We start from the raw sequence: 13,628 nt of genomic DNA on the forward strand, positions 1-13,628 counted from the left end.
ATAGACAGAAATAAAACCACATACCTACAGCCATCTGACCTTTGACAAAGTTAACAAAAATAAGCAACAGAGAAAGGATTCCCTAATTCAACAAATGGTGCTGGAATAGCTGTCTAGCCATATGCAGAAGAATCAAACTGGACCTCTTTCACCATATACAAAAATTACCTCAAGATAGATTAAAGATTTAAATGTAAGGGGCCGGGTGCAGTGGCTCATGCCTGTAATCCCAGCACTTTGGGAGACTGAGGTGGGTGGATCACTTGAGGTTAGGAGCTCAAGACCAGCCTGGCCAACATGGTGAAATCCCGTCCCCAAAATAGAAAAATTAGCCAGGCATAGTGGCATGCGCCTGTAATCCCAGCTAGGTCAGGAGGCTGAGACATGAGAATCGCTTGAGCCCAGGAGATGGAGGTTGTGGTGAGCCACGATTGCACTACTGTACTCCAGCCTGGGCAACAGAGGGAGACTCTGTCTAAAAAAATAAAATAAAAATAAAAGATTTAAATGTAAGACTTCAAGCTGTAAGAGTCCTAGAAGAAAACCTACGAAATAACATCTGGACATCAGCTATGGAAAAGACCTATGGCTAAGTCCTCAAAAGCAATTGCAACAAAAACAAAAATTGACAAGTGGAACCTAATTAAACTAAAGAGCTTCTGCACCACAAAAGGAACTATCAATACAGTAAACAGACAACCTACAGAATGCGAGAAAATATTCACAAACTATGCATCTGAAAAAGGTCTAATGTTCACAATCTGTAAGGAACTAAAACAATTCAGAAAACAAAAACGAAGTAACTTGTGGCCAGGTGTGGTGGCTCACTCCTGTAATCCTAGCACTTTGGGAGGCTGAGATGGGTGGATCACCTAAGGTCAGGAATTCCAGACCAGTCTGGCCAACATGGTGAAACCTTGTCTCTACTAAAAGTACAAAAATTAGCTGCACATGGTGGCAGGCACCTGTAATCCCAGCTACTCAGGAGGCTGGGGCAGGAGAATCGCTTGAACCTGGAAAGCGGAGGCTGCAGTGAAATGAGATGGTGCCATTGCACTCTAGCCTGGGTGACAACAGCGAAACTCCATCTCAAAACAAAAACAAAAACAAAAATACACACACACAAACAAAAAACCATTAAAAAATGCCAAAAGACATGAACAGACACTTTTCAAAAGACGACATACAAGTAGTTAACAAACATGAAAAAATGCTCAACATTATTCATTAGATAAATGTAAATCAAAACCACAATGACTTACCATCTCACACCAGTCAGAATGGCTATTATCAAAAAGTCAAAAAAATAACAGATGCTGGTGAGGCTGTGGGAAAAGGGGAATGCTTCTACACTGTAGAAGCCAGTGCAATGTAGAATGCGCCTACACTGATGGAAATGCAAATTAGTTCAGTCACTGTGAAAGCAGTTTGGAGATTTCTCAAAGAAGTCAGAACTACCATTCGAACCAGCAATCCCATGACTGGGTATACATCCAAATGAAAATGTACTACCAAAAAGACATCCACTTACATTTTCATTACAGCACTATTCACAACAGCAAAGACACAGAATCAACCTAGATGCCCATCAATAGTGGACTGGATAGAGAAAGTCTGGTACATGTATACCATAGAATACTATGCAGCCATAAAAAAGAATGAAAATCATGTCTTTTGCACGGATGCAGCTGGAAGTCATTATCATAAGTGAACAAACACAGGAATAGAAAACCAAAGACCACATGTTCTCATTTATCAGTGGGAACTAAGCAATGTGTACACATGGACATAAAGATGAGGACACTGGGGACTACCGGAGGGAAGAGGGGAGGGAAGGGGTGAAAAACCAACTGTTGGACACTATGCTCACTACCTGGGTGACGGGATCATTGGTACGCCAAACCTCAGCATCACAAAATATACCCATATAACTAACCTGCACATGTACTCCCTACATCTAAAATAAAAACGGAAATTATTTAAAAAATAAATGAAATGTGAGTTAGGCAAGTCCAGATTCCAGTCGATCCCTGAGAAACGTACTTTTCTCCAAGTCAACAAATCCAATCTTTAATGGCTCTGGGACACTCTCTGACCAGGTCCTGTTATGAGTTCCCTGTGTTATAATTTTAATTAAAATTAAAATTATAATCAATTAATCAAACTGATTAAGCATGAGAGGATACTTCCTGCTCTCAGATGAATTATTATATTTTGCATTATCCTTATAATCTTTGTGGATATGAATAACAAGGTATCTCAAAAAAACACATTTTGAAAAGCCTTATAAAGTTAAAACTTTAAATGCTTTTCATCAAAATTTTATGACCAATAAAAATGCCATTCATAAATCTTATCACACTATCTATTCTACACATTTTATAGTGATACGTATTTATACATACTGCAGTTGGAAATGGGGAATGCTTTTTTGGTCTCCCATGGTAGCCTGCAGATTTTAAAAGCAGAAGTCCTGAACCTCTGAAGGCAACATAAGAAAAGTACTCATTTGAAACCTGTAGTATAAAAAAAAAAAAAAGAGAGAGAGAGAGAGGCCAAGTGCTGTGACTCACACCTGTAACCCAGCACTTTGGAAGGCTGAGGCCAGAGGATTGCTTGAGATCAGGAGTTTGAGAACAGCTTGGGCAACATAGCGAGTCCTCGTCTCTACTAAAAATAAAAACTAGCTGAGCTCACTGGCACACACCTGTAGCCCCCAGCTACTTAGGAGGGTAAGGTGGAAGGATTGCTTGAGCCCAGCAGATGGAGGCTGCAGAGAGCTTGATGATACCTCTGCACTCCAGCCTGGTCAACAGAGTGAGATCCTGTATCAAACAAACAAACAAACAAACAAATTTTAAAAAGGGAGAGTCAAGATGTTTGCTTTATTTATTTCTTTTAGGGAGGGAGACAGGAGGTAAAAAAACAAAAAGTTTGGTTTTTGCTTCAAAGAGCTTTTCTCAAAGAGCAGGGATTTATGTTCATTACATGCAACATGGACAAACACTGTTCTGGTTTTCATGACAATTTGAATTCAAAGTAATAAGTTTTTCTAAAATTCAGTGTGTTTATTTGGATATATGGATATTCCTTGTGTTCCTGGTCACATATTAAAGGAACTGGCACTTTGGCGGCAAGAACAAATAAAAACTGGTCTTTGATTTGGGTCTAGGTTAATAACTAAAGAACCATTCAGCAATAATGGCTTGAAACATTTATACATCCTATGAAACTGCAATTAGTTAAGAGGCTGCTGATCCTAATAACTATGACACGAGTAAGGGAGTTAGGGGAGAACTGTTAACTCTGGATGCCAAATTCAGAGCAAAATATCTATTACCTCCTTCTCACTTTTGCAGTATCTATAAATAAAGTGTGTGTGGGGGAGAATTACATGAATAATGTTTAAAGTGCATACAGAACTGAGAAATTTTTCATGGAATTTGCCACTTAGTTCAATAAAATGCTCATAAGGAAAAAACCATTTACGGCAAAAGACTAGTTACACTGTTGCTGTTTAGAGCATGAGAGCAAAATGAATAACAATCAAATTCTCTGGTTTAAACGTAATTGTCTTAAAACACGTTATTCTGTAAGTTGACATCTATGCCTTGAAAATTCAAGGCAGAAAGTAAAATCATTTAGAAAGTCAGAAATTCCATCAATACATCTAGACAGATGTTTGCTTGTAGTTTTTGGTATCCAAAACCTTTTTTCCACACATCGCACAGATGCCTGAAACAAAAGAAGATACGTGATCAATCAAATCATAATACCAACTGTTTGGTTTAAGTCAATCCTGAAGCTTAAAATATAATTTAACAGCATCAGAAGAGAAAAAAAAAAATATATATATATATATATACTTTTAATTATAAACAGGTTTTACGTCCCATTTTGCCTTAGGATAAAGAGTGTTTGGTTAACAGAATTTATGACAGGCTACATCGTTTCTGTTAACCAAATTAGCAGCAAATGAAGTAGGTTTTATGAATAGAAAAAAGGTATTAAAAGAAACTTACCTTTTTTGTAGGCACAGCCCTGGCAGTAATGAGAACCTGGTTGGTGCACAGAACTTTTACAAATTCTGCAAGTGGAGAACTTATTCTTTCCATATGGATCAAATCTAGAAATTTTTTTTAATGAGAGAAAATTGTATATTACACTAGAAACACACTCTTAAATAACCCCACTTACGCAACACACAGGATTAATCCATGCTCTTCATCCCTCCATCAACCTCTACAATTGATGGGTTTAGCCTATTCCAGATGGCTACTGTCTGATATGCCTGTACATCTCTGCTCTGCTCCGTCCATGTGAGATATATACTTATAGTCAGTTGTACAGAATTTATTCTTGACGTGTTCGTATCAATTGTATCTGTCATTCTATTTGTGTGACAAAAATATTATGGAAACTGATGAAATGTCGGTGCAAAAAGAGTGACTGATTCCATAAAACCTAAGTGACTACTTTAGGACGACCAGGAATAATCGGAATTGCTATTGAATTAGGTATGGGTAAGACAACTGTTGACAACTGGGGGAAAATCACTAGGAAAGGACTCCATACCTCAAGCATCAATTTTTGCTCCACTTTAAAGATACTGAACATATTCTGATTGTGATTTTTGTGACGACAATCATGTAGAGCACTTATCAGTTGATTTATGCTCAAAAGGCTTTGTTTCAATACCATATGATTAATACATCTACAGTTATGTGCTTTAAGTTAAAATAAGGTATGTGTATCTTTTAATGACTGCTTACATTAGCTGACATTTTTAATTAACTGACTCAATCCTTTTAGATAAAAGGGCTTCTACTATATAAAAATGCCATCTTACAGTAACTGGAGTGAAAAAAAGAAATACTTCCCCCTAAAATGGCAATAATACTCTGCTTTAACTGTGCTTCCCTAACTACAAAATGAGTTTTTGTAATGATCCTCATATACCAGATACGAAACACTGTCCTAGACCTAGTGTCTCCTCTTGGGTATAGCATAACAGCCCATTTACAAAGATTTTTCCAAACCATAGAGAATATCACTTTTTTTTTTTTTTTTTTTTTTTTTGGAGATGGAATCTCACTCTATCGCCCAGGCTACAGGGCAATGGCGTGATCTTGGCTCACCGCAACCTCTGCCTCCCAGGTGCAAGCGATTCTCCTGTCTCGGCCTCCCAAGTAGCTGGGATTACAGGCATGCACCAACACGCCCAGCTAATTTTGTATTTTTAGTAGAGACGGGGTTTCTCCATGTTGGTCAGGCTGGTCTCAAACTCCCGACCTCAGGTGATCCGCCTGCGTTGGCCTCCCAAAGTGCTGGGATTACAGGGTGTGAGCCATCGCGCCCAGCTGAGAATATCACTTTATTCCCCACAAACGAAGACAGGTACTCTTCTTCCTTTCAATAAGTTCAATTTGCTTGGACACGTATTTCTAGAGGCTATTTTTTCTTAAAACCATATTTTATTATTTAAAAACACACATTTTAACCTTGGAAATCTTAAAACTGGCAGAGTTTTTTCTTAAAGTAACAATGCATCTTATAAATAACAGTACCATAGATTCAAAGCAATACTGTAGTACATTTTCCAAAGTGAGACAGTACCCAAGAGTAACAGCTGCTTTTTAATGACATCAGAGTAAGTTTGAGAGCATAAAGGAACTGGAAGTATATAAAACTATAAAATCTGTACAAATAATAGCTCAGTCAATAAAATCTGAATGGTCCTCAAAGACATCAATAAGTCAGTCAACAACATACAGTGTGACTCTGCATTAAAGATCCCATTATGTGCCACGCACTGTATGTCGTTAAGGCTTTATTATTGCTATTTCTAATCCTCAGGATGACATCATAAAACAGGTATTTATTCATTCAGCAAATATATACTGAGTGCTTATCAAGTACCAAGTACTGTTCTAAATACCAAAGATGAACATGATAGGCAAAGCCCTTGCCCTCATCAGATGATATTCTAGTGAGAAGAGGTAAACAGTAAGTAAGGAAACAGAGAATCTAATAAAACAAGCAAGCTTGTCAAATAGTAGCATTATAGAGAAAATTCTAACAGGATACTAAGGCAGAGATGAGGAAAGAAGAGATTAGTTTACATTCTGATTAGGGAACCTTCTCTGAGGAAGTGACCCATCAGCTGAGACCCAAACAACAAGAAGGAGCCAGACACATAAGCTCTAACAGAAGACTCCTAGGGGACAGCAGCAAGTAGAAATCTCTTTGGATGGGAGTGGGCTTGGCGGAACTAATGAGGATGGCGTATGAGTGAGGAGCAGTGTAGTACAATACAAAGCCAGAGAGGTGCGAGGGGTCCTGTCAAGGAGGACCTTGTAAGAATATGGTAGGGGGCTTAGATTTTATGCTATGTGAAAAAGAAAACCAGTGGCGGGTTTTAAGCAAAGGAACTTTGTAAAGGATCGCTCTTGTTACTATGAGACAACTGAGGGAAACTAGAGAAGCAGGAAGATAGTTCAATAGTTATTACAGTTCCAAGTAAGAAATAATAGTGGTTTGGAACAGGATAATAGCAGCAAGATGGACAGAAGCAGGTGGTTTCAGGTTATATTTTACATTTTGGAGGTAGATCCAAAGAACTTGTTGATGGATAGGGGAAGCAGGGGAAAGGGAGGACTCAGTGAAGAATTGTAGCTTTTAGGCTTGAACAACTGGATTAGACAGTGGTGCTACTATGATGAGAAGATGGAAGGAAAAAGAAGTGGCCTGTTAAGACAATAAATGAGGTATGTCAGATAAGCTGCTAGATACATGTTTGGAGCTCAGAGAACTCAGGCCAGAGGTATAAATTTGGGAGCTATTATATATATATAATAATATTGTGTGTGTGTGTGTATGTGTGTGTATAAACATATAGCTTGAATTTAAAGCCAGTAGATTAAAGTCACTTTAGGAGAGTTTATGCATTTATAATAATTTTTAAAGCCTAGGACTGAGTCCTGAAGTACTCAATTGAGAAGGAATAGCCAGTGAGTTGGGAGGAAAACCAGGAGAGTGTGGTGTCCCAGGAGCCAAGAGAAAAACGCGAGAGAATTATGAAGAGGCTAAATAAGAACAGAATCAGTTTTAAAGGTCGCTTGTGATCTCAACAAGAACAGTTTCAGGGCTTTTGTGGGGATAACATACGACTGGAGGGGCTAAAAGAGGGAAAGGAACTTAAGGACACTGAGAAAGTGTCTAGATAAGACTTTGGAAAACCTCTGATGTGAAGGGGAGCAAAGAAATCGGATGGCAGATGAAAGGGTTCACGGAATTTTTTTCTGAAAGAGTCTTGCTCTGTCATCCAGGCTGGAGATCAGTAGTGCGATCCTGGCTCAGTGCAGCCTCGACCTCCCTGGGCTCAAGTGATCCTCCCATGTCAGCCTCCTGAGTAGCTGGGACTACAGGCACGTGCTGCCACACCCACCTGATTTTTCCATTTTTTGTAAGGACAGGGTTTCACCATGTTGCCCAGGCTGGTCTCAAACCCCTGGGCTCAGGTAATCTTTCTGCCTTGGCTTCCCAAAGTGCTGAGATTACAAGTGTGAGTCACCATACCCAGCAGAATTTTTAAGACTGGATCTAATAAAGTATGGTATCAAAAACTTGTTTTTAAGATGGGAGACATTTTTACCCCAATTCTCAGGAAAAAGTAAAGTTTAGAAAGGTCAAGAAACTTGCTTAACTTGCTTAAGGTCATAAGGCTAGACAGTGGGTCTAGACTCAAATTCAGGTTTGACTCCAAAGCTTACCATCTTTCCACATTTCCCTGCTGTCTCTGATTCATAGGATAATTAAGAAGGAGATAAAATACAAGTCATGTTTTCTGGTGAAACTGTAAGAGAATAACACTAATATCTTCATATATTGATACAGCCAAGGAGGAATAAGGTAAAACCAGCAGGATTGTAACAGATAGCTTGGTTCTGAGTGCTATGAACCACCTACCTTTATGTTTTATTGCAAATGGAATGATGCACATCAAATTCACTCCAGCAGACTTAATACTAAAAGAAAGGAAATTTATATGATCTGTCTATGGATGCTCTTACCCACCTTGCTTTTTTTGAAGTCAAAGCTTTATTTTCATTCAGCTTTCTCCCACCACTTTCTGTATCAGAATAAAAGATATTTTAGTGGGTTATTTCTATACATTTAACATAAAACATTAAGAAGTTCATTCTTTGACTTTCTACCAAAATAGTAGTCTGTATCTAATTTTTAAATCCTCATTTAGTAGGCTATTAAGACACTGCTTAAAAAGAAAACATTTATTAGGGAAACAGTAAAAATTTGTATAAAATACAATCATTTTATTTCTCAGACTCAAGGGAGTACTTTAGGAATGGGTCTATATTTACTCTATATAGTGTAAAATCTAGAAGCCACTACTTCAGTGTCATAGACCTTCAATATAATGAAAATGTTTATTTGTCTACGCTTTGAAAACATACTTTACTATATGTATTTAATAATAATGAAGGTAAATACTTCATTATAAAGATTTAATGATAATGAAGGTAAAATGGGTTAAAGCATTTATTTATTCAAGAATATAAAAATCAGAAGATTTAAAAAAATTTCTCCTCAGAAGAGTGGGGAAATTAAAAACAGACTCTAAATAAGCTGAATCAAATCAAATACTGTGATAATCAAATACTGTGATATTGTCACCACTTGACAATCATTTAATAATTTTGCTATCTCCTGATATTGGGAACCCATACAAGTAACTGAGAACTAAATAAAAGATATTAAATCACTTGGGGACCCAGTATTCTTTAACATTTAATAGATAAAATACTTTGAACATACAACATTTCATTGTACAAATAATGTAAAAGCTAAAATATAATTCACAGTAAGTATTTGGTTAAATTCCTATTTTCTAAAAGAAGAAATACCTGTGGTATTCCTAGCACCATCTTTCCATGTATCTGGAGTGATAACAGTACCAAGTTTCTTTTCACCTGTTAGAACAAGATAGTAAAAGGAAAATTAAAATTTACTATTTCATAAGTGCATTACATTGTGCCTAAGGCTCACAATGGTATCGACTATCAATGCTATTACCATAGGAGCCTGTTAATGCTGAGAAAGCAGCCAGTCAACTGAGACTCATATTAACTGTGGGCAATGAATGACTGACCGTCGGTAAAATTCGCAGGATAATAAGATGGCTTATAATAAGCTTTCACTGTTTGTTTATACTTTTAAAAAATCCAATAAGTCTATTTGTTCCATAAATATTTACTAAGCATCTATGATGTATAAACTATACAAAGTGCTGAGAAAAAGTGATGAATCAGACAAAATTTTAATGAGATTATAGTATACTAATTTCTTTAACAGCAATCTGTAACCTGGGTTCCCCAGGTGGATCTTAAGAGATATGTGAACAAGGTGGAGTTGTACACAAACCTTTTATATTTTCAGTTTTTTTTCCTGGCAAGAGGCTACAGTTTTCATCAGATTCTCAGAGGGATCAGAGACCGTCCCCCCAAAAAGAACCATTCAAACAAAATGTAAGCTAAAAAATAAAAGATATAATAATTGAGAACTAAAGTACTGGGAGAAATTCCAGGCAGGAAAAAATAACCCTGGCTAAGGAAATCCAAGAAAACAAAGTTTGGAGAGAAGGCAAGAGAGAGGATTTGAATATGTGGCAACAGGACTGTGAACAAAAAGGAGTAAAGAGGATGAACGCAAACTAGATAAAGGACACATTCTGAGGAAAGGCATAGAAAGCTTAGAGTACACATGGGCACAAAGAGTATTTTGTTTGGTCAAAGTGTGAAGAGGATGAGGGTCAGTGAAAATGAAGCTGGAAAAATAAGTTGGCGCCTTAGTGTGGAGGGTACTGAACGTCAGGTTCCAAATATAGAATCCCCAAATTATTCTCTGCACACTGAGAGTTTATTAAAGGATTTAAATTAGGGAAATAATAATTTGCACTTACGTTGATGTTCAATTCAAACATCTCTGGGTTTACTCTACGCCATATCCTGGCATAATGACTAATGAGAATGAATAAGGCAAAGTCCTAAGTCTTTGGTTCCAGTGTTTAACATTTGGCAGGAGTACAATACTTGTTACACGAATAAAAAGGAAAGGACAGGAATTGCCAAGAGGGAAAGGTGTCGCTGGGGTTTAACTGAACATTTTTATATGGGAGGGGAGCCGATGAGATCTGGGGCTGGGGGAAGGCAATGGAAATAGAGAGGGAGGTGCAGAACTGAGACCATTCTGAGTACAAAATACATAGGACTGTATGGTCGTTGGGGAGGTGCAAAAATGGTCAAAGGGTAGGGTAGAAAGACAGCGGCTAGAATCAGAGACCTGTGGGCGAAAAAAACAAAGAGAAGGCAAAGTTCCCGGGAGGGCTCAGTTAGATTATCCCAGCCTCCTCCTCCCGCAGAAGCAGCCCCTTAACTCACATTTTTCGCACACCATCCTTCCCCACGACAGTTCCCCTAGCCGCAACAGGAGCAGCAGGAGCCTGAAAACATCAACACTGTAACTGGGAAGTATTCCCCTTCCGGGCTACGTCAATCCACTTCCGGCTTCTAAGCCCACCGCTCCCGCCTACCCCAAACCTGGAAAGCCGCGGGAGGAATGAACGCGAGCGGCTAGGTGGGGCTGCCCCATTTGCCCGCCCCTCCCTTTCTGCGACTGGCTGTTCGGCCGTGGGTGTCCGCCCCACAACCCTGCGTCTGCGCGTGGGCCTGGGCCTCCTGTCGTACCTGATGGTGGGAGGCAGTAGTTCCCCGCTTCCCTTCCGCGGGCGGGAAAGTTAGGTAAGCCCCGCTGGACTTCCCAGGCGCTCTCGCCTCCCGGGGTGCAAGCCACCCCCGCGAATTGCCGAAGCAGCCCTGAGCCTCGGCGCCCCGGCCCGCCCGCTCTCGCCGTCAGCTCGAGCGCCACTCTTCCGGCGTGCCCTGATGGACAGACCCCCTTTCGGATCCGAGTTTTTGCCTCTGTCCCCCAGTTTTTCTTTGTCTCCAACTCCCGAGCTCTTTGATCCTGCTTCTCAGCTGGTTCCTCGCTGCCCACGCTCGCGCCGGCCTAGGGTCGGGCAGAATTCCCAGCGACCAGGGTTGGGGTGGAGCTGCCGGTGGAGGTGCGGCGATGCCCGTGAAGGCTCCTCTGGGGGCCGCTCTGAAGAGCCTTCTCTCCGCTGCGGTGCCTGGGGAGGTGGGCCGCGTCATGCCCGTGGCACCCCTGCAGGCGCCCTGGGGGCACGCCAGGGCCTAACACGGTGCTGGTTTCCCAGGAGAGTTGGTTTCCCACTTTGCCTACTTTGGTTCCTTCATTCACTCAGCAAACGGTTGAGTTTGGTAACTGCTCACTGTATTACATCCACATCTGATGGCAGCTGCGATTCCGAGGGTGGCTCAGAAAAATGGCTGAAGGGCTATCTGTTGAGAGAATGGATTCCTGATCCCCTTGCCCTCCCTCAATCAGCTTAAGAGAATCTATGGGAAAGTTTACCTTTGTCCCTTCTTGCCATCCGTTTGCTTCTTCATGCCTAGTGTATTTCCTTAGAGAGAGAGCTGTAGCGCGTGGGACCTTGGACCACCTCACCTGTTTGCCTTGTTTCCTTATCAGTAAAATATCTGCCTTTGAAAAGCACTGGGTGAATTAAATGAGAGCTATTAGGATAAGGCCCAGGTTCGCCCTTCTGCTTTTCGCACTAGCGGGCGCCCCTCCCGCGCGCGCGCCCACGTGTATGTGTGTGTGTGTGTGTGTGTATGTATAGTATTTTTTTTCTGAGATATTTCTATTTTCTGGAATATTCTCCATAGTGTAACATATTGACTGTTACTTTAAATTAATAAAGTCCTTGTTTAACAGTACAATTAACTCTCAGGTAATTTAAATACGTGTATTGTAGAGATGAGTAATTTGTTTTCCCTCCTTCCATTCGTGCTCTACTTTTGGTTGGAATTTAACACCTGTAACAGACGTTGTCATCTTGGTGTTTCTGAAGCATCGAGATCCCTTAGTTTAGTGTGGTGCTCTTTGAACTCTTGATTCCACTGGCCACCATTTGAGTATTCGAGTGTGCACTTGGTGTCATTTGGCATTTGCTAGAAGATGTGAACTACTGTAATGTTAGACAAGAGTAAAAAAACCCCAGCAATTTAGCCTAAGTATATATTTGGGGTTGTTGGAATTATAACTTATGCATTCTGGAAACCTCATAAATAAACTTTGGTTATAATTCCAACAGGCAGTAGATAATTTAATCCACACAGTTGATTTCATCTCTGTGATATTGGCCAAAAAAGTTTAAATGAATTGTTTTATTGGTCCTAGGACATGACCCTTTTGCAGAAACCAGTCACAATATTTAAGAAATTAGTAAATTTGTTTTTTTAAGACTCTGAGAGATGTTTGTACCATATTAAGAAAATCAAAGGTAGAATAAAAAGTCTATATGTGCATCTACACATCTGCATCTTCTGTGTTTTGAAACAAATACATTGCTCATAGCAAATTGACTTTATGACTTATTTTTAAGGGTTGAAACATTTAAGACAATGGAAAAAGTCATTATTGCGTATGCTCTTCCTTTCTTGTTTTTCGTTAGCTAGCCACCCGAGAAAACACCATGAAAGACACCGATATCAAAAGACTACTGTATACCCATCTTTTATGCATATTTTCGATTATCCTAAGTGTCTTCATTCCATCACTCTTTTTGGAGAACTTCTCAATATTGGAAACACACTTGACATGGTTGTGCATCTGTTCTGGTTTTGTAACTGCTGTCAATCTAGTACTATATTTAGCGGTGAAACCAAATACATCCTCTAAAAGAAGTTCATTATCACACAAGGTAAGGCTTATGTCTCAATAACTGGTTTTTGGATGGACCTAGTGCTTCTTTTAATGGAAGAATAAAGTATTCGTCAAGTCTTCATTAGGTTATTTACAGTGAGTAAAGGGAACCTGATTTTTTCCCACCAAATTGGTAGCCTGTTACTTGCTGGAAGGCTGCCCATAATGTTTGATTAATCCCTGCCTTGCATTAATTGTGGAATTATGACTTCTTCAGAGCTTATGATAATATTGTGAGCCTGTATAGTCATTGTTTTATGTCACCATTGAAAATAAATACATGTGACAGTCTGTCTTTAAACCTTATTCAGTAAGACATTGTAGTTTATTTTTATTTATTTTTGCATTTTTGAAAGCCACTTAATGGGTTTTTCAGAAACTGCAATATAAGCCTGTGGTAATGCTTGTTTCCAACATGGCCTTCCTTGACTAAATAATTTTCAGATGTTAGAATCAATTTTCCAGAATATTCACTGCAGTAGATATTCACTTGGCTATTACTAATAATGTCCATACTTAACATTATTTTCTACTGTGTTGTAAGGTCTGTTAGGTCATTTACTGCCTATGATTGGAAAAGCTGAATGTATGTGTTATGTTTATATATTCTTAAACTCCAAATCAAGAAGGTCTCATGTTTCTTTGTAGATGTTCAGGTCTTTTTTCATATGGGTCGTGTAATATGAGTGTGATTTCAAGAATTATTTAATATTTTGGTTTTTTAGTGCAATTTTCCCAGGAATTTTGTTTTAAAATGAAAAAAA

At 39.2% G+C, this 13,628-nt stretch overlaps 2 protein-coding genes and 1 long non-coding RNA gene across 5 annotated transcripts in view; 1 reads left to right on the plus strand and 2 right to left on the minus strand.

Annotated features, from left to right (window-relative positions):
* Positions 1 to 2,855: 2,855 nt before the first annotated feature.
* Positions 2,856 to 10,551, minus strand: CRIPT (CXXC repeat containing interactor of PDZ3 domain). Its single transcript, XM_015112290.3, has 5 exons — positions 10,458 to 10,551; positions 8,925 to 8,990; positions 8,077 to 8,131; positions 4,023 to 4,126; positions 2,856 to 3,735 (listed from the first exon to the last, which is right to left on the minus strand). Exons 1-5 carry the CDS (start codon positions 10,471 to 10,473, stop codon positions 3,671 to 3,673), a joined length of 306 nt encoding a protein of 101 aa, XP_014967776.1. The 5' UTR covers positions 10,474 to 10,551; the 3' UTR covers positions 2,856 to 3,670.
* A 171-nt stretch (positions 10,552 to 10,722) lies between these two features.
* The window catches only part of PIGF (phosphatidylinositol glycan anchor biosynthesis class F), a 35,730-nt gene continuing 32,824 nt past the window's right edge, over positions 10,723 to 13,628 (plus strand). For all 3 annotated transcript variants that reach the window (XM_077959630.1, XM_015112288.3, XM_077959631.1), the window contains exons 1-2: positions 10,723 to 10,817; positions 12,614 to 12,862. In XM_077959630.1, coding sequence (XP_077815756.1) covers positions 12,635 to 12,862 — 228 coding nt within the window. In that variant the 5' untranslated portion in view covers positions 10,723 to 10,817; positions 12,614 to 12,634. The remainder of the gene's footprint in view (positions 10,818 to 12,613; positions 12,863 to 13,628) is intronic.
* Positions 10,732 to 12,565, minus strand: LOC114671718 (uncharacterized). Its single transcript, XR_013402792.1, has one exon. It is a non-coding gene; the product is annotated as an uncharacterized LOC114671718 (long non-coding RNA).

This window comes from Macaca mulatta, chromosome 13, assembly GCF_049350105.2.
Source record: "Macaca mulatta isolate MMU2019108-1 chromosome 13, T2T-MMU8v2.0, whole genome shotgun sequence".
NCBI classification, from domain to species: domain Eukaryota; kingdom Metazoa; phylum Chordata; class Mammalia; order Primates; family Cercopithecidae; genus Macaca; species Macaca mulatta.

Bases quoted from the DNA above. Each gene is read 5' to 3' on its own strand.
- CRIPT (XM_015112290.3), bottom strand. The intron at 8,132-8,924 runs GTATTTCTTCTT...ATTCTGATACAG, and splicing joins TGGTGCTAGGAATACCACAG to AAAGTGGTGGGAGAAAGCTG. The intron at 4,127-8,076 runs GTGGGTAAGAGC...AAAAATTTCTAG, and splicing joins TTGACTTCAAAAAAAGCAAG to ATTTGATCCATATGGAAAGA.